The sequence below is a fragment of the Eretmochelys imbricata genome, chromosome 6 (assembly GCF_965152235.1).
Source record: "Eretmochelys imbricata isolate rEreImb1 chromosome 6, rEreImb1.hap1, whole genome shotgun sequence".
Lineage (NCBI taxonomy): Eukaryota > Metazoa > Chordata > Testudines > Cheloniidae > Eretmochelys > Eretmochelys imbricata.
The window spans coordinates 32,577,944-32,604,306 of record NC_135577.1 but is presented as its reverse complement, the minus strand read 5'-3'; the positions used below and the strand labels follow the sequence as shown (position 1 = coordinate 32,604,306).

General features: G+C 43.1%; 1 protein-coding gene across 6 annotated transcripts in view; it reads left to right on the top strand.

Annotated features, from left to right (window-relative positions):
* Positions 1-26,363, top strand: part of PDE3B (phosphodiesterase 3B) — a 289,400-nt gene that overhangs the window by 196,992 nt on the left and 66,045 nt on the right. For all 6 annotated transcript variants that reach the window (XM_077818371.1, XM_077818374.1, XM_077818372.1 and 3 more), the window contains exons 11-12: positions 15,745-15,858; positions 25,167-25,366. In XM_077818371.1, coding sequence (XP_077674497.1) covers positions 15,745-15,858; positions 25,167-25,366 — 314 coding nt within the window. The remainder of the gene's footprint in view (positions 1-15,744; positions 15,859-25,166; positions 25,367-26,363) is intronic.

Genomic DNA, 26,363 nt, shown 5'->3' with positions numbered 1-26,363 from the left:
GTTCTCTTTGAGCCTTTGGAGCCAGAAATAACCTCCCTTCTTGTTAGGCACTAGAAGTCTGGCTCTTTGGCAAAGCAACCAATGGCATCTTCAGCGGGTCAGTGAATAAATAAAATGCACTATTGGTCTGCAGCTTCACACACCTCAGATCACCTCTGAATCTGATGCAGCTGTCATGGATTTCTCTGTGAGAAAGTTTTTTCATCTTGATTCCCTGGATTTTTGAGTGCACTTTTTAAATACTCTACAGATTGTGCACTTAGATATGACTCTCCCCTAAATAATATAGACATTTGTCATGTCCATCCTTGAGGGGAATTACCACTCTACATGATAGGCATGGCTTAAAGCAAGGTGTTTAAGGTTCAGGCATAAAGACTAGACTTGGTACCGCAAAAAGCCTAACTAAAACTAAAACTAAAACTTGCTAAAAAAATGTTGTTGTTGTTTGCTGACAGGCTATGAAGGGACTACTACACTATATATTAAATACAGTGGATACAATTAAATGAAAATTAACCATAAACTGTACTAAGGAAGGACACCATGTTGTTCCAACTGCCTGCCAAAGGGTGGTTAGAAAGAACTGAGAGGTGGGCAGGGTTACTCAGCCCTTTATGCCCTCTGAAATGGAGCATGAGGGCATGAAGACTACATGTGCAACCCCTAGTGGACACTGCTGATAAAACTTCTGAACATCTGTGCAAAGGGCATATGCACACCATGAATGGGATCCACATGCATGGAACATCTCAAAGAACAACAGTTATGGTAAATGTAAATAATCTTTTGCGGGAGGTTGAGAGGGGGAAGGGATTTTCTTCTATCTCTTGATAAATAGGAAATAAAGCATATTATTATGAACTAACAGTGGCATATTGATTCTGCAAACATCTCTCTTCCATAGTTACCCTTCTTATTAGGTTAAGATGAAAAGAGCCACAATCCCCAGAAACAAATGAACTTGCGTGTATGTTTGAGATAGGTAGCTCTCAATAATAAATGCATCATTTGATTTTAGAAAAAGGTAATTGAGTAACTGTTTTTGTATTTTTATTGTCTTTATAAATAAATTTCTCGTCCCAGCACTAGACAATTAAAACACAAAACACAGTTCACATCAGTTTTATAGTTAATTTAACTGTTCCCCATATATAGTCAATCAATTTCTCCTACTGTATGGGTGTTTCACACAACAGAGGAGATGACATTTTTAATAGAATAATGTAATTTTAAAACCATAAACTACACACACAAAAAAAACCCAAGATAATTCTGAGGTGAAAGTACTTGTTCTTTTTTGAATGATTGCACATGTCCTTTCCACTGTCAGTACATGCACGTCTTGTGCACAATTGTTGAAGATTTTTCCATCAGCAGTACCCATCAGGGCAGCATGAGTGCCCTCTGGTGCCTTGCACCAGTGCACACAGGTATAAAGGGCCATGCTGCCCTCCCAACGCCTCTCAGTTCCTTCCTATCACTGGTGATGGTTGTTGGATCTGTGATATTTGCATTTGCAAGTCTTCCTTCCCTTCTTGTGTGTGTGTGTATATATATAGTATTTGTCATGTTAGTTTAGTCTAGAGTATTGTATTTGGTACACAATTAGTGACTAGAGTAAGTTTAGCTTACTTCTTAGTGAAGCTCAGTCTCCAGTACTCATTTGGGTACTGGGTCTGGTATCGGACTCATGCCATGTTCTGCCAGCTTCAGGGCCTGTCACTACTGTGGCAAACCTATGCCGGTGAGTGATCCTCTTCCCAGCTGCCTTAAATGGCTGGGGTAAGTGTATGTTGGTTACAAATGTCACATTTGTAGAGGGTTCAGACCTCATTCGATAAAGGACAGGGCTGTCAGGTTCATGTACTTACCCATGGAGTCTGCATTTCACCCTCCAATGAAACCTTCCTGCTGAGAACAGATACTGGGCATGTCTGAGTCTGCCAGGAGTACTCTGTCATTCATTTTGAATCTATAGGCAAACATTCCTCACTGATACCAAAGAAAAGACTTAGTAAGTCCTTGAAGGACTCAGTACTGGGGCCTTTGAAATCTTCAGGCCAGGCACCAAGTGGAGGCAAGGCACTGATGGGCACTCAAAGAAGAGGCACTCACAGATACAGTCTGTGTGAAAAGAGTGATTGTTGACTCTGGAGCCCGGGAAGGGCCCACTGAGACCTATCCCAGGACCAGCACAGCTAGCAGTACTGCAAGGTCAGGAGCCTTTGACAGTGCCTTGCACACCTGAGGCATTTGGGGCAACATAGGAACTACTGAACTTCTAGATACTGGTTTTACCCACAGTGCAAGACTCCTGCCTGATACCGGGATCGGATGTGTTAGATTCTACGGTGCCAGTTCCAGCCCCGGTGCACCATTTGCCACTGGTGGCTGTGGCTGTTGGTGCATCTCGGTGGCTTCCTTAAAAGGGGAATCAGGCAATGATCTTGCTGGTGCCTCCATCACCAACCTCGCAACTGGTCTCTCCAGTACCAAGGGAGGCAGTTCCCCTTATGGCCAGAGGAAGTGGACTCTTCTTCCTTATCGAACTTTGAGGTCTGTTCCTATGCTTCCAGACCCGAGCAACCTCAGCAGCCCTAGTGAGGTGCCTACCCTCCATGGTTCAGATCTCAACCTAATGACCAATGGCCAACATATAGGTAGGTCTTGCCTCAGTATCAGTGACCTTTTGGAGCCCTTGGGGCTTCCCCCCGTGCTCTGTGACATCCCCGCTCCCTTCCCACCCTCCCACATCAAGTAAGCACCGGGAACATATGCACCAGGATCACCACTCCCACTCTTCCGGTACTAGGACTGGTACCATGCCAGGGAAGTTGCTTACTCGGGACTCTCCTATGCAGAAGTTGGACTAAGGACCTCCTCAGCAGCTATTAGCCTCTTCATCTTTGTTTCTGGATGTGGTGGTAGTTGCAGAGTCTACCTCGGCCTGTCAGATGACTTCAAGGCCTGTCAAGACTTGCGAAAAAGGGTGGATGCATCTGAAGGAGGTGCAGAAAAAGGCTATCAGATTGGTGGACATTTTAACCTCTACAGGTCCCTCTAGGTTAGTTCTCCCTATTAGTGAAGCTATCCTAGAGCCCATTAAGAGTTTTTGGCAGGACTCCATCCTCCCTTCTTCCCACTGCTAAAAGGGTGGACAGGAGATGATATGTCCCTTCCCAGGGATATGAACATTTTTACCACCACCTACATCCTGGTTCCCTGGTAATGTCTGTTGCAAACATAAAGGAGAGACAGGGACATCAGGCCTCAACCCCGAAAGGCAAAGAAACAGCTGGATCTCTTAGGAAGATTTATTCCACAGTTTACAACGGAGAATTGCAAACAAGCAGGCTTTTCTGGGTTCATATGGTTTTCGCCTGTGGGATAATGTCTTGAAGTTTAAAGACAAACTTCTGGATGACACTAAGCAGGAGTTCACTGCTCTGGTAGATGAGGGCAAATTAGTTGTCAAACCAGCTTTACAAGCGAGCCCAGATGTGGCGGACTCTGTGGTTTGAGCTATGGCTTCTGTGGCATTCATCTTGGCTGCAGTCGCCATGTCTTGGCACCAGATGTGAAGCAAACTATACCAGACCTCCCATTCTAAGGTCCCTCACCCTTCTCTGAAAAGATGGAGACTTCATAGCCTTAAGAGACTTCATAGCCTTAAGTATTCAAGGGTGACACTTAAGTCACTGGGAATTTATACAGCAACGATGAAGAGAAAACCATTCCATCCACAGCAGTCCCAGTGCTTCCACCCTCTCAATAGCTCGGAGACAGGACCTGTCAAGAAAGATGGGTAGACGTTATAAGAGACGTCCTCCACCTCTCTTCTCCTCTACAGCTGCTGGTTCTAGGCAAATCAGATCTTCAAAGCAAACATTTTGTCCTGTTGGTCGAGAGCAGCCTACCACTTTCCAGAGTACCATCTTTCCCTTGCCCTATTTTGCCAACTGCCGATCCCACTTCCTAAGTGCTTGGTCTTGTATTACCACAAATCAGTGGGTCCTAAGCATGGTGGAACTGATATACACCCTTCAATTTATTTCTATCCCTATTCCACATCCCTCTTCAGGGACCACTTTCATGAGAACCTGCTACTACAGAAGGTCCAGTTTGTACTCCTCATGGGAACCATAGAGGAAGTTCTCATGTCTTCCCAAGGAATGGGATTCTATTCCTGATATTTTCTAATCCCAAAAGCAAAGGGGAGAGGGGCTCAGCCCTATTTTAGACCTAAGGAAACTGAATAAGTTTCTGAAGAAAACGAAATTCCAGATGGCTACTCTGGCTTCTGTTATCCCCTCCTCAGAGACCAGGGACTGGTACAGTGCTCTCAATTTAAGGGACACTTACTTTCATATGTCAATTCATCAAAGCCACAGAAAGTTCCTCAGAATTATATTCCCACTACCAGTTCTGCCTTTTGGCCTGTCAGCAGCACCTTGCATGTTCACAAAATGCATGTCAATAGTGGCAGCGTTCCTGGGAAGGTCAGTAATCTGTGTGTTCCCTTACCTAGATGACTGGCTAGTGAGAGGCCCATGCAGGTACCATTACTCTCCAGAATAGCTGCTATCCAGTCAATCTTTCACATGCAAGGTCTTTAATCAATACAGAGAAATCTATCCTGACTCCAGTTCAAAAAATAGAATTAATTGGGGCAGTCCTGGATTCTGTACAGGCCATGGCATTCCTGCCACAGCAGAGGTTGCAAGTGATGCAGCTCATTGCACTAGATCTAAAGACACATTCTTTGACTACAATTCAGTATTGCCTCAGACATCCAGGGCACATGATGGTGTGCACTTACGTGGTCCAACATGCCAGAATGCGCTTCAGAGAGCTTCAGCGTTGGCTCACCTCATTGTATTCTCCAGCACACCATCGTATGGACAGCAGGTTCAGGTGCCTGGTTGAGTCTTGTCCTCCCCGGACCGGTGGATAGACCTATTAATTGTTTGCGGAGGAGTCCTGTTTGCTCCTCCTTAACAGACATTCACCTTAGTCACATATGCATTGGATCCGGGAGCTCACTTAGGCCCCCTTCAGACTCAGGGGCTTTGGTCTTCACAAGGTCTAAATCCACATATAAATATCAGGAAGCTGCAGGCCATCTGTTTGGCTTGCATGGCATTCCTCCTGCATATCACAGGGTGGAATTTGTTAGTGCTCCCAGATAACACAGCAGCCATGTTTTATGTAAGCAAACAGTGGGGAGCCCAGTTGACGAAGTTATGCCTAGAGGCGATCTTGCTTTGGAACTTCTGCATAGCCAGGTCATAGACTCATAGACTTTAAGGTCAGAAATGACTATCATGATCATTTTCTGATCTCCTGCACGTTGCAGGCCACAGAATCTCAGCCACCCACTCCTGTAATAGACCCCTAACCTCTAGCTGAGTTACTGAAGTCTTCAAATCATGATTTAAAGTTATACTCCTGGGGGAATTGTGTGCATAGAATTCCTGTCCCCTGCCGATTTCTCTGCTTCCCTGCAGAAAAGTGACTTTCTGATGGGTCATGTGCCCCTCCCCAGAAGCGTGGGCGCATTGTTTCAGGTGCCTAGAGCATCTGATGGAGAGGTAAATCACTTCCGGGGAACAGCAGGGCTGGGGACACCCTGGCCATTGGCTTCTACCTTGCACCGGGTTCAGCTGCTAGTCCCAGCTGGGCTGGGGTCTGGGGAGCACGGGACTTCCTGTTCCGCTGCAAGGAACAGCCGGAGCCGAGTCAGACCCACTCCCAGAAAACTGCCCTGGCTGCAGGATGCTCCACCCCTGCTTCCTATCGCTCCTCAGCTGTGGGGGAAGGGGTCACTGTACTGGGAGCTGCTCCCTTGCCCATCCAACCCCCATACCTCTGGACATCCCCATATCCAGATTCCCCCTGCCATTGAACCTCACCCTCCCTGCACCCAGACACCCCTCTGACTGAGTACCCTGCACCTGAACCCCCATCGCCTGTGTCCAGAGCCCTCCTGTACCCGGATCCCGCCGCTGAGTCCCACGCTCTGCATCCAGAGCCCCTCTTCACCAGACCCCCTCACCAAGCCCCACCCCACCCTGCACCTGGACCTCCACCACTGCACCTGGATCGCCCCCCACCCTGATGAGCCCCAATCCCCTGCACCTGGACCACCCCAGTGAGCCCTCGCATCAAGATCCCCACCATACTGACCTGCAACCAGCTCCATCCAGACTCCCAACACACCAAGTCCATTCCCCGAGCTGAGTCCCTCACACCCAGACCCCCCTGCTGAGCCCATCCCCCCACATCCAGGTCCTCTCTGCTGAGCTGCAACAACCTTCACCCCCCTTTAGAATCCCGTTGTCCCTGCACCTGGAACCACCCAACAAGCCCCTGTGCATCCAGATCCTCCCCACAGCCGGACCCCCCACTGAGACACCCACACCCAGATTTTCCCACACAGAACCCTCTCACACCACACCTGGATCCCCCCACACTATGTCCCTCCACACTTGAAACCTGTTGGACAGAGCCTGCCTGCCCACACCTAGTGAGCTTGCACTGTCAGGATTGGGTGCAGCCTCACAGCTGATTCTGTGTCCCGGGGGTAGGGGTGGGCTGCATGGTGATCTCCCACTTCCATGCAGCCAGTGGCCTGTGCTCTCCACTGCCACGCTGGAGTCTCCCCACTTATTTATTGACAAATAAAATTTACAGAATTTTTAAAAAGTTGTGTGCAGAACTTTAAATTTTTTGGTGCATAATTCCCTCAGGAGTAAAGAGAATCCACCATTTACACTAGTTTAAACCTGCAAGTGACCCATGCCCCATGCAGCAGAGGAAGGTGGAAAACCCCCAGGGTCTCTGCCAGGTTGACCCAGCGAAAAATCCTTTCCCAACCCCAAATATGGCAGTCAGTTAGACCCTGAGCATGTGGGCAAGACCCACCAGCTAGGCACCTGGGAAAGAATTCTCTGTAGTATCTCCGAGCCCTCCCCATCTGGTGTCCCCTCACCACCTATTTCCTGCTATCCGATCACCAGATATTTGCTGCTATCTGTCGCAGATCGGCTACATGCCATTGTAGACAGTCTTATCATACCATCTGCTCCATAAACTTATCCAGCTCAGTCTTAAAGCTGGTTAGGTTTTTTTTGCCCCCCACTGCTCTCCTTGGAAGGCTATTCGAGAACTTCACTCCTCTAATGATTAGAAACCTTTGTCTAATTTCAAGCCTAAACTTGTTGCTGGCCAGTTTATATCCATCAGCCTGACAGTGGCTTACCTTCCAGAGGTCCAAAACACTCTGGCAGACCACCTGACCAGATTGTTTGCAGGTCACCACAAGTGGTCCCTTTGTCCAGATGTGTTCAAGGCCATTTTCCAGTGGTGGGGAACTCTCCAAGTGGACCTGTTTGCAACAAAAGAAAAAAAAATCATCTCTTTTGTTCCCAGGCGTGTCACGGCCTGTGGTCTCTGACAGATGCTTTCCTTTTGACCTGGTTAAAAAAGGCATGCTGTATGCCTTTCCTCCAGGTCTGCTCTTGCCAAGGTCTTGTCCAAAGTCAAGCAAGACTGTGCTCACATTATACTAATAGCCCCAGTGTGGCCTCATTAACATTGGTTTTCAACTCTATTGGTCCGCTCTCCTCTGTTGCTTCTGAGAGATGCAGACATGATCTCCTAGAACAAAGGCCACCTCCTCAATCCCAACTTCCTGGCCCTCCACCTGAGAGCATGGCTGCTTCCTGGTTGACATCCTCAGAATGAAATTGCACTAAAGGAGTACAAGAAATTCTCCTAAACAGTAGGAAGTCTTCAACTTGGTCTACTTATCTTGCAAAATGGAAGAGATTCTCCATTTGGTCTATGCAAATAAGTGTCCACACAGCCCAAGCTTCAATTCCCCATATCCTGGACTATCTGCTGCTCCTGAAACAAGGACTAGCCTGTAGTTCCATCAGAGTCCATCTGGCAGCTATCTCAGCTTTCCACTGTCCAATGTTATAACTGATGGATCTTTTCAATCTTTTTAAGTCTATCAGATTTCTAAAGGGTTTGGACAGGTTATACCCACAGATCAACAGCCTGATTCCACAATGAAACTTGAATTTAGTTCGAACAGAGTTGATGGTTTCCCCCCTTTGAACCACTAGCAACATATTCCCTATTACACCTACCTATGAAAGTGGCATTCTTGGTCACTATTACCTCAGCCAGGAGGGTAAGAAAATTGCAAGCCCTAGGGCATGGCTACAGTTGCGAGTTAGAATGCATTAAAGTAGCCCCGGGTGCCCTAACTCACTGGCAAGGCACTGTGACAAAGTTCCTTCTGTACCTTGGTGGGTCTTGCGCTTATTGATGGATTTACTAGCCTTGGAGCTTCACGGCAGCCCTCAGTTTGGCCGTTTTTATGAACCCACAGTCCAGGTCAACTCCTCCTGTGTCTGACCAGGAGTTGGGAGGTTTGGGGGGAACCTGGGCTTGCCGTCTAATCCAGGTTCCAGCCCAGGGCCCTGTGGAATGCAGCTGTCTAGAGTGCCTCCTGGAACAGCTGTGTGTGACAGCTACAACTCCCTGGGCTACTTCCCCATGGCCTCCTCCCAACACCTTCTTTATTCTCACCATAGGACCTTCCTCCTGGTGTCTGATAATGCTTGTACTCCTCAGTCCTCCAACAGTACCCGTTCTCACTCTCAGCTCCGAGTACGTCTTGCTCCCAGCTCCTCACACGCACCACAAACTGAAGTGAGCTCCTTTTTAAACCCAGATGCCCTGATTAGCCTGTCTTAATTGATTCTAGCAGCTTCTTGATTGGCTGCAGGTGTTCTAATCAGCCTGTCTGTCTTAATTGTCTCCAGAAGGTTCCTGATTGTTCTGGAACCTTCCGTGTTACCTTACCCAGGGAAAAGGGACCTACTTAACCTGGGGCTAATATATCTGCCTTCTGTTACTCTCCTGTAGACATCTGGCCCGACCCTGTCACAGCACGCAGAGCGCCCAGACTCAGCAGCTAGAGCGCTCCTGGTAATCCACCTCAGTGAGTGGAATAACATTTGATGCGCGCCCATGTGGATGCCCTGGTCTGTTAATTCACTCTGATCAGCCTCCAGAAGTGTCCCACAATCCCTGTTCTATCCACTCTGGTCATCACTTTGAGCTCTACTGCCCTGCCCTCAGGTGACCAACCGTCAGACCCGCCCTTTAAATTCTCTGGGAATTTTGAAAATGCCCTTCCTATTTGCTCAGCCAGGCATGGAGTGCTCCCAGCAAATCTTTCCAGGTGACCATGCCTCCACAAGCCAGACAATTCCCAGTATGGAGCAATGGCAAGGTGCTGGACCTCATCAGTGTTTGGGGGAGGAAGCTGTCCAGTCCTAGTTACGTTCCAGCTGCAGGAATTACAATACCTTCGGGCAGATATCAAGGGACATGATGGAAAGAGGCCATGACCGGGACGCAGTGCAATGCAGAGTTAAAGCGAAGAAGCTGCGGAATACCTACCGCAAAGCCCGCAAGGCAAACGGTCGCTCCAGTTGTGCCCCGCAACCTGCCATTTCTACAAAGAGCTGTATGCGATACTTTGGGGCGACCCCACCTCCACTCCAAGAACTACCATGGACACTTCAGAGCCCAGTTCAATAAGCAGGAGGAGGAGGAGAAAAGCAGGAGCGAGGGTGCTGAGGAGGAGGAAGACACCCCAGAACCTCATGATGCATGCAACCAGAAGCTGTTCTCAAGCCAGGAGGAAGGTAGCTAGTCGCAGCAGCCGGTGTTTGGTGAAGGACAAACACCAGAGGGGGTCCCTGGTAAGTGGCTTTTATTTTGGGAAGGAAGTTATTCGGTACAGGCTCTTGGGGTGAGGAGGGTTAGAGCCGCATGCATGCCTAGATGCGGAATAGGGCATTGATGTGCTCTATCACATCGCGGTAATCCGCCTCAGAGATCTCTTCAAAGGTCTCATCCAGAAGTTGGGCAGTGCGCTTGCGCAGGTTTCTTGGGAGAGCCACTGTGGTTCCTGACCCAGTCAGGCTAACATGTCCACGCCACTGTGCCATGAGGGGCGGGGGGACCATTGCTGCACACAGGCAAGCTGCATATGGGCCAGGGCGGAAGCTGCATTGTAGTAGAAGACCCTCCCTTGCTTCCCAGGTCACCTTCAGCAGCGATATATCTTCCAGGACGAACTCCTCTGAAAAATGTGGGGACGGTGTTCAGTATAGGGGCGCCCTGCAGCTGTTGGCTCTCCCCAAGGCACAGAAACCCAGAGGACAGTACGGCCATGAAACAATCAGTTCCCCTTGACCCTGTGCTTACTCACCATTTTGGGGCTCCCGTGGGTTATGTGCGCTCGCTTTGGAATGGGCAAATTATGCTATTGTGTAGATCGTGCTTGCCCTTAAGTATGGAGAAATCATTGCTTTGTTTGGTGTGAACAATGCTGCCTCTGTTAAGTGTTGCATTTTTCCTTTACAGATGCAACCTTGAGATCTCAGCCGTCCATGTTATCACCGGCCGAAAGACTCCAAAGAATTAGGAAGAGGCCATGTAGAAGCAAAGAAAACATGCTGCATGAAGTAATGCAGCAGTCCCTTAACGAGAATCTAAAAGTGCAAGAGTGGAGGGAGAGTGAAAGGAGGATCCATCAGCAGAATGAGGAGCGCCGGCACAAAAGCGTGGAGCTCCGGCAGCAAAGCAAGGATCAGCTGATAAGCATCATGGAGCGTCAAGCAGATTGGATCCAGGCGCTTGTAGCCATGCAGGCAGAGCACTATCACGCCCACCCCCCGTCCCCACCCACTGCAGCCCTTGTCCCGAAACTCTTTCCCTTGTGCCACCATGTCACTTTTCCCAACATCCAGGTTCTTATCGCCACCAGCTGCCTCCAACACCTGTAGCTTCACCACCCAGTCCTGAAAACTACGACCCTTACCCATTGCACTCAACCCCCATCACCAGGCATTATAGCCATCCTGAAGTGCAGCACTCATTGCACAGCACTTCAGACAGGCAGGCTGAGTATGATAACAGGACATATGCAAATCTGTGATTGTACCATTCCTCACACCACCCCCTTGCTTTTTCTGTTTCCCAAGCAGTTCTGTTTCTTTTCAATAAATGGATATTTTGGCTTTGAAAACATTCTTTATTATTGCATAAAGTAAAAGATACCTTAGCCCAGGAAAGCAACAGGCACTGCAAGTCAGTGTAGCAAACACAGATTCCGACTAACATTGGAACCACTGCACTTCACTCCTGTGCAGGGCACCAAACATTACTGGTGGCTTTCAGCCTTAAATTGCTCCTTCAAGGCATCCCTAATCCTTGCAGCCCCGCGCTGGGCCTCTCTAATAGCCCTGCTCTCTGGCTGTTCAAATTCAGCCTTCAGGTGTTGAACCTCCAAGTTCCATGCCTGAGTGAATCTTTCACCCTTCCCTTCACAAATGTTATGGAGGGTACAGCAGGCGGATATAACTGCGGGGATGTTGTCATCGGCCAGGTCCAGCTTCCCATACAGAGAGCACCAGTGGCCCTTTAAACAGCCAAAAGCACGCTCCACAGTCATTCTGCACCGGCTCAGCCTGTTGTTGAACCGCTCCTTGCTGCTGTCAAGGCTTCCTGTGTAGGGTTTCATGAGCCACGGCATTAAAGGATAAGTGGGGTCTCCAAGGATCACAATGGGCATTTAGACTTCCTCTATGGTGATCTTCTGGTCTGGGAAAAAAGTCCCGGCTTGCAGCTTCCTGAACAGGCCAGTGTTCCAAAAGATGCATGCGTCATGCACCTTTCCGGGCCAGCCTGCGTTAATGTCAATGAAATGCCCACAGTGATCCACAAGCACCTCGAGAGCCATAGAGAAATACCCCTTCTGATTAACATACTCGGAGCCTAGGTAGGCTGGTGCCAGAATTGGAATATGCATCCCATCTATCGCCCCTCCACAGTTTGGGAAACTCATTTGTGCAAAGCCAGCCACAATGTCATGCACATTACCCAGAGTCATGGTTCTTCTGAGCAGGATGGGATTAATGGCCTTCCAAACTTGCATCAACATGATTCCAACGGTCGACTTTCCTACTCCAAACTGGTTAGTGACCAATCGGTAGCTGTCTGGAGTTGCCAGCTTCCAGATTGCAATAGCCACCCACTTCTCCACCATCAGGGCAGCTCTCAATCTCATGTCCTTGCACTACAGGGTTGGGGCGTCCCATGAAAGTGGCTTTTCTTATCCAAAAGTTCTTCAGCCACTGCTCGTCATCCCTGACTTGCATGACGATGTGATCCCACCACTCAGTGCTTGTTTCCTGAGTCCAAAAGCGGCGTTCCGCGGTGGTGAGCATGTCCGTGAATGCCACAAGCAAATCTCATATCATATGCTGTCAAGGTTCCTTCCCCACTCTGAACTCTAGGGTACAGATGTGGGGACCTGCATGAAAAACTTAGCTTAGGTTAAAACTTCCCCCAGGTACAAACTATTTTACCTTTTTGTCCCTGGACCTTATTGCTGCCACCACCAAGCGTCTAACAAAAATAACAGGGAAAGAGCCCACCTGGAAACGTCTTTCCCCCCAAAATCTCCCAAAGCCCTGGGGAAGGCTTGATAAAAATCCTCACCAATTTGCATAGGAGAACACAGACCCAAACCCTTGGATCTTAAGAACAATGAAAAAGCAATCAGGTTCTTAAAAGAAGAATTTTAATTAAAGAAAAAGTAAAAGAATCACCTCTGTAAAATCAGGATGGTAAATACCTTACAGGGTAATCAAATTCAAAACATAGGGAATCCCTCTAGACAAAACCTTAAGTTACAAAAAGACACAAAAACAGGAATATGCATTCCATTCAGCACAACTTATTTTATCAGCCATTTAAACAAAACAGAATCTAATGCATATCTATCTAGATTGCTTATTAACTCTTTACAGGAGTTCTGACCTGCATTCCTGCTCTGGTCCCGGCAAAAGCAACACACAGACAGAGAGAACCCTTTGTTTCGCCTCCCCCTCCCTCCAGCTTTGAAAGTATCTTGTCTCCTCATTGGTCATTTTGGTCAGGTGCCAGCGAGGTTATCTTAGCTTTTTAACCCTTTACAGGGGAAAGGGTTTTTCCTCTGGCCAGGAGGGATTTAAAGGTGGTTACCCTTCCCTTTATTTTTATGACATATGCGTTATGTGAGTCGATATAATCATCGAAGTTCTCACTGTCCGTTTGGATCTTAAGGAGTAACTCGACTGTCAAATGTGACGTGCTGGTGAGAGTCGTCCGCATATTCCTCAGCAGTTCGTGCTCCATTCCCGCAGACCGAAAGGGAAGACAGAGCACGCAGTACAAAAAAGTTGAAAGATGGCGCCAAATGTGGATGGAAGCACAGGGATTGCTGGGGTGCAAACCAATGCATCACGGGGCGTTGGGACAGGATCCAGAATGCCCCGCACCCCCACGTCCTCTTCCCACAAGCCACAGTGCCAGAATGGGAAGAGGTGCTCTGTGGGATAGCTGCCCATAATGCACTGCTCCCAATGCCATGGCAAGTGCCACAAATGTGGCCACACCAGTGTGCTTGCAGCTGTCAGTGTGGACAGACTGCAGCGCTTTCCCTACTGCTCTCTCCGAAGTCTGGTTTAACTCAGAAGTGCTCTACATCTGCAAGTGTAGCCATGCCCTTAGCGTTGGATCCTCCTTATACAGTATTCTTCAAGGACAAGGTTTTCCTTCAACCTCATCCAAAGTTCCTGACTAAGGTAGTTTCCGATTTTCACGTTAATCAAAACATTTACTTACCAACCTTCTTTCCAAAGCCTCCATCAAGTAGGTGGGAAGAGATACTCCATTCTCTAGATGTTAGAAGTATTTTGGGGGTTTTTTTATCTGGATTGGACTAGGCCTTTCAGGTCATCCTCACTGTTATTTGTCGTGATTTCAGAAAGAGTAAAGAGCCAGTCAGCGAATATCCTCTTGGATTTCCGGCTATATTCATTTATGCTACTGTTTAGCTGATATGGAACCTCCAACTAAAGTGGTGGCTCCCTCAATTAGATCACATGCAGTTTCTGTGGCCTCTCTGGCTTGTGTGTCCATCCTGGACATTTGTAAGGTGGCAACCTGGTTTTTGAGCCATGCATTTACTTCCTGCTATGCCATTGCTCATCTGTCTAGAGATGATGCCTGATTTTGATGGGTAGTCCTACAATCCCTATTCAAGTACAGTCTGAACACCACCTCCAGCTCGAACTGCCTGTAAGTCTCCTACAATGGAATAGACATGAGCAATCACTTGAAGAAGAAAAAACAGTTACCTACCTTTCGAAACTGTTGTTCTTCAAGATGTGCTGCACATGTCCATTCCACGACCCACCTTCCTTCCCTTTCTGGTAGGAAGAAACTAAAGAGGGTTTAGGCCAGTGTGGCCTTTTATACCTGTATGCAGTGGCACAAGACATCAGAGGGCAATCATGCTGAGTGGGTACTGCTGAGGGAAAATTCTCCAACAATTGTACACGAGGTACATACATCTACAATGAAATAGATATGTATGATACATCTCAAAGGAAAGTACGTAACTGGTTTGGGGAGAGAGTTGGTTTTTGTTTGTTTGTTTTTACAACTGACTAGATTTTTATTTTGACAGTGGTCAAAATAAATCAGACTCTGGAATTCTTACTGGTTTCAAAATAGTTTATTACACGTTCTATAACATTTTTGATCCTTTACAGAAAATGAAATACAAAACAAAAGCAGTTAGGTAAGTGTTAAACAAAATAAGGACAAAGGCAACAAGTTTGAAATGGATAAAAGTTTATATTAATCACAATTAACCTGTGGAACTCATTGCCACAAGATTACACAATGGAGTCTTGGTCCATAACTAGGACTTTTAAGTGCTATAGTAGTAGTAGTAATAATAGTAATAACAATTATAACAACATTTAGACCAAGAACTTTGAAGGCTGCAAATCAAGGAGATAGGGATTGCAAGAACATTAACTATTATATTTGATAGACTTAGAAAAAAGTTTGGAAGAGATATAAATACTCAAGTTTCAGGGCATAAACCAACTCTATCTAAGAAGATTAGAAAGAAACTTTCCCTGTGAGTTAGCAATTTAATAATTTCTCATTTCTTTTCTTTTTGCGAAGACAGACTAACACGGCTGTTACTCTGAAACTTGCATTTGTGTGTATCAGACAGAATACTTGGCGAAGTGAACCATTGTTTCTGTTTTTCATCCTTTTTATATTTCCTGCTTTTAATGTTGTTTAAGTATAGATCATTGTTCAGATGAATTTTATTTAATATTGTGATGTTCATGGATTAAGTTATTTTTAAATTCAAATGGTAGTTTTAAAAAATATAAAAATTGTAAATGTGAAGCATGGTCTCTTATTTTCCTTTATGTGGGCCTGGATCTTCAGAATATTAATGTTCAATTATTATTTTGGCATGCTGCCAAAATTGTCCTCAGGAATGCAAGCAAGAGACGGGAAATGACAATTTGACATTTTATAACTCAGCCAGATCTGAATGAAAGTTAATGGAAGAAGCAAAGGGAATTTCTGTGAAGCTTTGTCCTTACCAAATTTCAAAGGCCTGCTACAAACAATGGAGATGTTAGTTTATCAAAAAAAAAAAAAAAAAAAGGCACAAGAATCTTTTATGATGGAAACTGTTTGGCAACCTAAATATGGGAGTCCAGCTCCTCCCATAATACTTAGAGAAAACAGTAGAAAGAACTTGTAGTTCATGAATACTTTGTTGATTTTTAGATCACAATCGTGTACATGCCACAGATGTTCTTCATGCAGTATGGTATCTCACAACACGGCCCATTCCTGGATTTCAGCAAATTCACAGTGATCATATAATGGAAAGTGACATGGGTATGTATCAATATTAATTTTTATTTTTGTATCTTCAGTAAATTTTTCAGAATATTTTACTCAAACTAGAATAATTACCATGGATAAATTGAACAGTAATCTGAAAAAAATCCTTCAATAGTTATTAAATATTTTAAAGTTAAAAGATAAGACAGTAGCAATATATGCCATTTGCAAGCAGTGTGTACCTGATTTTAGGATAATTAATTGATTGAATAGTTGCTGGTATGCTTGGCTCTTGAGCCAAGAATACTGTTTCACTGAGATAAGTTTCTTCTTCTGAATGAGACCTATATCTTCTGCTGTAGTCAGCATATTTCTAGTAATTGAAATACATTAGGCTAATATTTCTTTAATTAGTAAATTAAATATCTCAAACTAAAAATGCCTAAGATTAAACTATTTAACATAAATGGAGCTCTGCTTAATGATTCCAATGTAAAAATGAAATTGTCCTGAACAACTGAGGGTCCTGTTTTGTTTAGCATATACAGGTATTTATCTTTTCAGTGAAGCTCAGTTGAATAAGATTTGTTGTTGTTATGCTAAGCAGTTTCATACAACAACAACAAAAATAGAATTCTTAAAGGGAAGAATCAGGGATGGTAAATCCAGAATTTGAAGTACCTTTGTTTTTCTAAATATGTTTGGTAAATCCATATAATCCTTTGTACTGCGTCTTACATTTTGAAGCCAATTTTTTATTGTACTTCGTTTAAAGAAAAAAACCTCACTGGCAACACTCCTGGAGAAGTCCTACATCATAATAATGAAAATAATAATGGCTGGTTCTTCATAATAGATCTTAAAGCTCTTTACAATCTTTGAATGTATTTTTCCCTTACAACACCCCTGTGAGGTAGAGAAGCACTGTTATGCCGTTTGGAGATGCTAAGCAATTTACCTAGAATCACATAGGCAGAACAGAGAATTGAACCCAGGTATCCTGTTTCCTAAGGAAGGGCCCTAACCTTTGGACCATCCATTCTGCAAATACAGTGGAGTAAAATGTATTTGTAATCATAGGTTTATAGTATCCAAGTTATAAGCAAGTGTGTGAAAAAGTCAGATTAATAAAAATACTATTATATTCTCTTAGGATTGTGAGATCATATTCAAACACTGAATATTTATCAGATCCAACATATCTTTGAAAAACTTCTTGAATGTGCCATTGCAATACTGTCTGCATAAGCCAACCAGTGTAAATGTCTGTAGAATGGGAAACTGGTGGTTTTTTTGTATTTAATGTGTACTGAATGGAATAAACATACAGAGATATCTAATATTTAAATATAGTGCTACTTCGCTTCTAAGTATCTAAATCCATAGAATACATTTGGTAAGATGCCAAATATGTGTGTTTTATGAACTGCTGAAATGTAAAGTTGCTTTTATGAAAGTTAAGAAAAGGATATTGCCCACAGATTTTTATACTTACATTCATACCTAGATGTACAGAGTATCCTGGCCTGTTTGAAGTCAGTCGGTGTTTTGCCATTGACTTCAACAGGACCAGAATTTCATCCAGAACCATAAAGGCCAGAAGAGACCTTGTGATGATCTAATCTAACTCCCTTTGGAACTGCCAACCCCCACTTCCTGGCGAACATCTGGCTCCTGTATCATGGGATTGTAGCCAGGACTTTCTGAAAAAAGATAGAAAGTGGCAAAAATATCTTCCCTTCCCCAAAGTAAAAATGATAAAATTATTGTTTTACTGCCCTTGAGCACCCCAAATTTGAAAAGTATTATTATTATTATTTGAAAGGATTAAAAATAAACTAATCACACATCAAGACTTTCCTATTAATGGTCAGATGTGTAATAAATATATTAAAGCAGTAAGATCCACCTTTTATTATGCAGTGTTGAAAAGACACATTATAGCATCCTATGTGAAAAGATAGCAACTTCAGACAGGAAAAAATTGTGTGGAGAGTTCCATATCATACAGATTTCCCTCTTCTGGCTGAATGGGGGGAGGAATCTCCCTCTGCAGTATCTCACACTTCCCACAGAGGCCCCTCCAGGCTGGGGGAGGGGGGAATGTGGGAGTTGCATATTGTTCTCCTTTTGGGCTGGTTGAGTTTAGGGAGGAAAGGTAATACACCCCCTACTGTGGTGATTCTTGTTTTAAGAGGGAGAAAAGTCCCGGACTACCCATAGCAGCAAGGGAGTAGGGTGGGCTGTGGGGAAAGAGCGATGTGGGGTGACATGCTAGGTGACTCAGTGCCAGTGGGGGAAATAGCCTCTTTGTGGATCCTTGGGATCTCTGGAGTTTAGTCCAGACCTGCACCTGCTCACCATGCTGGTAAACTCGCCCTCACAATGAAACAGGTTTCGAGGTGGTAAGTTAGTTGGTATGCCTACATAGAAAAAGCTGTACATGGGCTAGCCTACCAGAGCCATCTTGAATCCAGCTGGCACAGGTAACAAAGCATTGAAGAACACAGCACAGCATGGGCTTCCTGTGGGCTAGTAAGCAGAATACATACACAGGGTCTATGCTGGGCTGGTACTACCATCATTGAAATTCTGGATGATTGAGGGTGCCCTGGTAAGTAACATCCCAGAAATCTGGCAAATGGACATCTGAAGAGGTCTGTGGAACCATGGGCATAGATCAATATAAGATAATCAATATTACTGTTGCTTGATATTCTCTTATCTTCAGCTTCGACAAGTCTCCCAACTTGAATTTTTTTTTCATAATTGTCAAAATGGCAAAACAAAAATTTCTGGTTTTCCAGTTTGAAATGACTTTTCATATAGAAAGTTAAGCTACCAAGAAAACAAAACATTTGTAAATTATCAAAATAAAATGTTTCAATTGACCCAAACTGAAAAGCTTTTCCCTTTTTTAAATTTAAAATGTTCAAGATTTGGACTTTTTGTCCCAATTAGGCACAGAAAGTTTTTGAATTCTCAAAAATATTCTAGAGACAGGAAAACAGTTTCCAGCCCAGGTTTAGTAACCACATCTTTGGTAACTCAATGAAAGACCCCCCCCACTTTTTTTTAAAGTTTTCCTGCATCTGCTTAGCCAAGTGAGTCTCATTGTTGTTTTTACCTTGGATACATGTGACCTTGACAGATCCTAACATTCCAGGAGTAGCAGATCATAAGCTCTTACTTCATTATTTTAGGCCTTTATGCTGTGGCTACCTTGACACCTGGGTTATGTTGTCATTTTCTGTGTGTGAAGATGGCTTTTATCATCTATTAATTTGAATCACTATTGAGACGAGACTTGAGTGCTCAAGAAGTTCTCAATTAAATTCTGCATCTCCTGGAATCTTTCTTTGAGCAACAGAACAAAAATAGTTCTTCGTCCAAAACAGAGGTCCCAGACAAATGAGTTGTTGCAGTTGGATGGTGCAACATTTCTGATAACTGATCATGAAACAGTGGTTCTCCAAGTCTTGCATAATCCTGTGGGTCTGAAGAGCACATGTTTCAACAAGAAGGTTGTCGTGGTAAAATGCTTTTCCCACCCTTGTCTGACAAGCCTCACTCTCTGATTGAGTGCCACACTTTCAAGTTTCAACTTCAAAAGGCAGCATTCCACATGTAATAAAAGTGCAAGAAATTCAGTCTAACTAGCATGATTGAACTGAACTTTATATGTGGTTGTTAATGTTACAGTCATGGCTGTACAGTGGAAATAGTGCTATAATACCTGCTTTTAGGATCACAGGCATTTAGTGAAACACTGAAAGTACCAATTCCAGCGCACACAGATAGGACAGAACTTCCTGCTTGACCCCTCCCCCAGATCAAATACAACAATATAATGACATACAAGACATTGTAACACTAAGATAAAGATAGAGAACCATCTACTGGTGGAGGTGCTGTCTGCACTAATCTGCCTCTACTACAATTTTCTCCATCTAGCTGAATAAGAATTTAAAACGATAACACCAAAGGAATCCAGGTGGTCTGCCATCTTCGCAGTTTCTGTGTTGGTCTGTCTGCTCAAGTCCTCTATTCAGTCATGGAGACACCACTCGTAGTTGGATATCGATTATCAGTGAGTGCAGCTGAATTAGGCCTATCCATTGTGGACATATTTTCTGTTGAAGACTGCAGTGTGTTGAGGGCTTGAGGATACTCTGGAAATTCTTTCCCCATAACAAGTCTCCCATTAAAAGCCACAAGAAACTGCTAGGGTATCACCAAATACTCCTCTACTTCCCTCTGGGATGGTTGTTGAACACTGTGTTTGCCCTCCCCTTTCTTTCAATGAATCTGTGCACCAGTTCTCAATGCACTATAAAGGAGTGAGTTCTTGCTTTTTGTATGAGCGAGGATAGGTTGCTTAGTTTTTTAATTACCATGTAAAATTCCCTCCGAAAAGGGCTAAGATTGGGATGCGTTTCCAGTTGTCACCCACTGTTGACTAGCCATACCTTCTTTCCTTCCTGGATGAGCATGTAATTTTCCTTTTTTTTTCCTGGCATCTTGAGCCAAAAGCAAGCATGCCAGGCCCATTTATTCTTCCGCCTTCTGGAATGGTGTCCTCAGGTCACTGATACAAGACTCCACCATGTGTAGGCACAGGAAGCCTTGCTAGTTCTTCAAGTCACAAGGAAGCATGGGTTTGCAGAGTTCAAAAATAATTTCACAAGGAGAGTAGTGGACAATTTAATGCCAGCTGGTATTATGTGCAAAAATGACAAAAAGTATGTTTGTATCCCAGTCTCGCTGGTCTTCACTGACTAAGATGCTAAGTATGAAACCAATGGTACAGTTTACTCTCTCCACTCCCACATTACTTGCAGGGTGGGTGACCCTGGTCCTCACCTTGGTTATCTGGAGTTGTTTGCAAACCCTGCGTAATAACCAGGATTCAAATTACTTACTTTGATCACTGCAGATGCTGCTTGATTGGGCCAAACTGCAACATTGCATGTTTAATCAAGGCAGCTGTAACTGTCTGAGTCCTTTTATCCTTCAGTGTCTGTGCCACACCATACTTTGAGAAGGTGTCATGCACTACCAGCAAATACTGATTTTCAACTGGCATTTCTCATAGTGGGCCTTCAAGTCAATCTATATGAACTCCCAGGGCTTACTAGGTTGGAACATTTCCACTAAAAAAGTACATCTCTTTTCTTATGCTTTCCTTCCTTTCCAGGTAAAACTGGTAAGTACCCCATCCTTAACATCTGCAGCCATGCCTAGCCAAAAAAATCAATTGGATACCCAGTTCAATGTCTTTTCATACACCAGGCGGCCTATTGCTTTGTTGTCATGAAGGCACTCCAGTACTGTTCTCTGAAAACTTGCTGACAAAACAATCCTGTTATCTTCATACACCAGCAAGTTGGTAGCCAGATCAATGGATAATCATTCCTGAATGCCATTGAGCTTCCCCAGTCTGTCTCTACTTTGGTAAATGTATTGGTGCATGGAACATAACTCAGGGTCCTTAGGCTGTTCTTGCAAGATGTCCTCACAAGATCAGGTTGAGTCTATTTTCACTGTTCTCACACAGCTGACAGCGTACGTAACCACATTTTGCTTTCCAGGTTTATGGTGAACTGTTAATATGTATTCTGACGGTTTGTAAGTCCTTCTGCACAAGCATTGAGTTGTGCTTTCTAAGGACACTACAGGGCACTGTGGTCTGTGTACACTGTGAATTGCATACCTCATAAATAGGAATGATAGGCCTTGACACTCCAGTTCTGGCACAGTAGCAAGAAACTCCAGTTCTGTAGCTGAATACTAGGATTTCCTCTTGTTTAATTTGCAACCTTCAAAAGCCACTAGTCTGTGCCTACCACGCTCATCAATTTGTTAAAGTGCAAATCTGACCGCAATCTCTGAGGCATCACAGGTTACTGCAAATGCATGGAATGGATCTGGGAATTTAAGCACAGCGTGATTTAGATGTCCATCCTTCAGTGATTCAAACACTTTAGGATATTACTCTGTCCAGACAAAGTTGGTCTTAGTCAGCTGATATAATGGCACTGCCCACTCTGTGGTATTTTTTTTACAGTACCATATTGTCTTCTGGCACTACCAGTTTTCCTGTCCTTATTTTGCTAACTGTTATAAATGTTGGATTTCTAATGACTTCTGGATTGTGTCCTGGCTGCTGGTTTTTCCATCTCTTAACTGTTGGATCTTATTCTCTTTGCTGCTAGCTATCCCATCTCCTGACTACGTCCTGGATCTTTTCCAGTGTTGTGAAGTTTCAGACATTGGGTAGAGTAGATTTGGAACTTACATTTTCAAATCCATTTGACCAATGGCATTGTGCTTTGTTGCATGCTGATATCAGCACAATGGATATTGCAGTAATCAAAATATTAACAGCAGCAGTGATTTGATGTCAGTATGCTAAATGTTGCTAGTTGGAAAATAAAATAATGCCATTTTAGCAAGTTTGTAAAAGCATAGAATATCGATGTGTGTCTGAAAATACTGTACAGAGACTACTGCCTTCTGATTAAAATAATTGGTTTCATATGCCCCTATGCATACATACCATGTGTATATATGTGATCGATATGCAGCTAAATATGTATACTCAATTCAAAAGCAGCGTTGTACTCACAGTGGTCTTGTGAGTTTCATTTAGATTCTTGAAAAAGTAGCTAAATAATAATATTAATATATTCTTAAAAGATTATAGATAATGAACTATCCATTTCAGTTTTCTAGGGGGTATACAGTAGAGTTGGTCAAAAAGTTGGGGATCGCTTCCTGTGAAAATTTTTGAGGTTTTGCGAAAAAGGTTCATTCTAAAGCAGGCCAGAATGTTAAAACAGAGACAATTTTTGCAGAAATGGATTTTAAAAGAAAAAATCCATTTTGGGGAGCCTAAATGGAATTTTTTGGCTTCCTGGCCACCCTGAGGGAATGTTCTTATTGATTTCACTGACGTTGAGAAGAGCCTTCTAGCCCCACTGCCAAAGAGGCAGAGAGCCTGGCCACTTTGTCTTCCCATTAGCCACCCAAGCTCTGGGAGCCAGAGAAAACTGGAGCTACAGAGGCAGGGAGTCCGAACACCCTTCTCTGTCCCTGGAGCTAGGTGGGAAAGTGGTGTTTGACAAAGACTTCATTGAATCTGTACTAGATTTAGCAAGTCATTTTGTTCTACAAATCAGTATTTTCTAATGAAACATAGTTTGGAAAATTTTCAATCACTTCTAGTCTATAGTCTAAATTGTGTAAATCTAATAGGCTTTTTTTTTAGTAGCTGTGAATTCTAGCTTCTTTTCACCCTTCTAGCTCTTTCTACACCTTTAACAGTGAATATTGATTCCCGTACCTTTAAAGTATGTAGCCTTTACTGATTGTGGAACAAACAGTTCCTAACAGCTGTCTTTGTTCTGTTGCTGTTTATTTGATGAGGCTAGAAGTTTTGCCAGAGCAAACGAGTCCCCAGGGTCATTTAATTAGATACCTTTTAGCAGCAAAATTGTTTATTAGGGTCAGATTCTTGACACCCTTATTCATGTTGAGTAGTACCTTACTCCACAGATGGTCTCACTGATTTCAGTAAGGTTCTGTACTACTTAATGTGAGTAACAGTGTCAGAATCTGTTCCATAATTAAATACATTTTTCTGTGAATATATACAATCTTATTTTTCAGTTGTGTGACATTCTGTTGAGGTCGTCAAACAATTTTTCATTGGAATGATCAGTCAACTGCACAGTCATATCTGATACTTAGATTCTGCATTTTACCATTTTTGCGAGATTTTCTAATCTGAGATAATGAGAAAAAACATTGTTTTCTTTCATATTAATATACCTCACTCTATTTATAAAGAATGTTTTTAAAATCTACAATATGGTTGTATGTCTTCTCTCTAGGACTAAACAAACACAAAGTAAAGAGAAGGTTCCTGCCCCAAAGATCTTACAATCTAGTATAAAGCCTGATGGTAAATTAGTGATGTGGGAGCTGAAACTGGGACTGGCCCAACTCCTCTAATATTTGGGGGGCTATTGAATATCTGTTTGATGGGAACAACTTTTAATCCCTGCTGAGCTGAACAAGATTCAGACTGGTGATCTACAGTTGAAAGGCTCCGTACCTTATTAACAGTGCCCCAAGACATCCATTTTCCGTAATCACTAACATTACACCACTTGAGAATGAAGCTTGCTTTCTGGAAAGAGATGTTTGTTGTTCTGCCTTTGTTTGTTTGTTTGTTTGTTTGTTTGTTTGTTTGTTTGTTTGTTTGTTTGTTTGTTTGTTTAACATGTGGGAGCTTTTGCCCATGTGCTGAGTGGAAGACTCTGTATAAACATAAAACATAAACACTAAAAATCCAAATTCACTTGTAAATATGCTTTGCAATATAATTCTACTGTACAATAAAACAATTGTAATTTCTATAATTACTCCAGTGTCCTTTACACTAACTTTTATACATATATGTATCTTATTTTTTTCACCTCCTCCTCCTGGATCATTAGAAGGATTTGAACCCACAAGCTTCAGATTCCGCTGCACAGACCTTCAGCTGTAGGAGAGGTGGTATATGGATCAGCTCATACAGGGAGATGCAACAAACACGTTGCCATTGGGTCTCACAAGTATTTGAGACAGAAGTGGCACACTTGGTATCGGTATTGTTGGTATACTACTGTCTCAGAGAAGATTATGATCTAGTGGTTACAGACAACATAGCCAAATGTAACAACACCCCTTTGTGGCTGAAGTGATCTTGTGTAAGCTCTGACTTACCTTACTTGTGAAATAGGTGAATGATAGTTACTTACCACCATTACAGTATGAGACCTTGGCTCATAATAAGGGTAGTGAAGAGCCGAGAAATATTAGCAGCAGTCTAGAAGAGATGGGGATTCTAGGCTTCTGGTTTAGTGCAGCTGCTTATAAGTTACAGAGCATTATGTTGAAGTGTCTCTCCCGTCTCCCACCCTGCCAACATCTTGTGAGAGCCAGAATTTTTGCATGCTTGCAAGAGTTGGAAATGCTGAATCTTTCCTTCTTGAGAAGCTGTATTATGATGATTACATCACTTCACTACACACTAGTCACATCAAAATCTCTTCTGAATTACCTGTTTATGTAGAAACACATAACTGATTGACTGCAATACATCCAAATATTTATACGTTAATAAGCAATTCATTTTAACTATAAAATATTTTAAACAACAAAATTTACTCCAAAAAGCACAAGGATGGTTGTGAATCTTAATATAATTTATAGAATGTGTTTGTATAATGAATTTTAATGTAATTTTGAAAATACTAATGAAAAAGTTATTCCTGAATAACATTGTATTTTGATGCTTTCATTTTTCCTAGATGCAGAGAGTGATATTGCCCCTGGTCGAGTCAGTTATATTTCTTCAAAGAGCTGCTCTGTTGTTGATGACAACTATGGATGCATGGCATCAAACATTCCTGCCCTGGAGTTGATGGCTCTGTATGTAGCAGCTGCCATGCATGATTATGATCATCCCGGTCGTACAAATGCTTTTCTAGTGGCTACAAATGCACCTCAGGTAGGAAATGTTTTACTGGAAAGCAAAAATTAAAATTTCTAGCTTTCTGATACATAAGAGAAATAATGAACATAGATTTTACTCTATAAATCTGCTACTTTTTGTGTAGGAGTTGGTTGCCACATTTCACAAGACCATTCTTTTCCCTTAATAGGTGAGCAAGGAAACTGCTTTGGGGTTACCTTTATAACACCTTTTAACTTGAGAAATCCCAAAGTGGTGTGTGGGGGTGTGTATAAAATAATTTTCAAGTAACAAACTTGTAAACAATAAAATAAATGAATGCAACTAAGCAAAGGACATGTTACAGATAGGGCTGGCCTTTGGGACTTGCCAAGCCTATGATTATGGATATTCCAATTTTTTTAAACTTTCCAGTGTCAGTGGTGCTCTTTGCCATGATTTCAAAACAAAACAGCCTAGTCTAGCCTTTTGTGTTGCATAGGTAGCCTTTTAAATGTAAACTGATCAGTGAATTTGAAGAGCAAGCTGGGGAGATGCTAAAAGGAGAACATAACATGAGAGAGAACAAAGATGCCTTGACATCTGAGAATAGAGATGAAAGGAAAGGAGATGTTGCTTTTTAAAGAAACTGAAATGCATAATAAAAGGAAAGAGATGAGAGAGAGAGTAATAAAACAAATAGGAGACAGGAATAATAAAAGGAAATATATTGTGGAAGAAAAAATGGAAGAAAGGAAAAAAGCAATAAACTTTTAAATTAGTTAATTATATTTATTTGTACGTCTTAAATTTTACTTTATTACCCTGGCAAATGTCCTATAGACCTGTTAAGGAGGTGGGATCAGATTGTTATTTTGAGTACTTACTTTGTCCAACAAGAAATTGGAGAAGAACGTTTTGTTTTAGAAAGTAGTTTTTGTTCTAAATGTTTGTTTTTTGACAGGTGAATGCATCCAAAAAATTATCCCCTTTATAACAATCAAATATTTCCTTATTTTTAACTGTTTCATAGAGATGAAAGAAACATGTTATA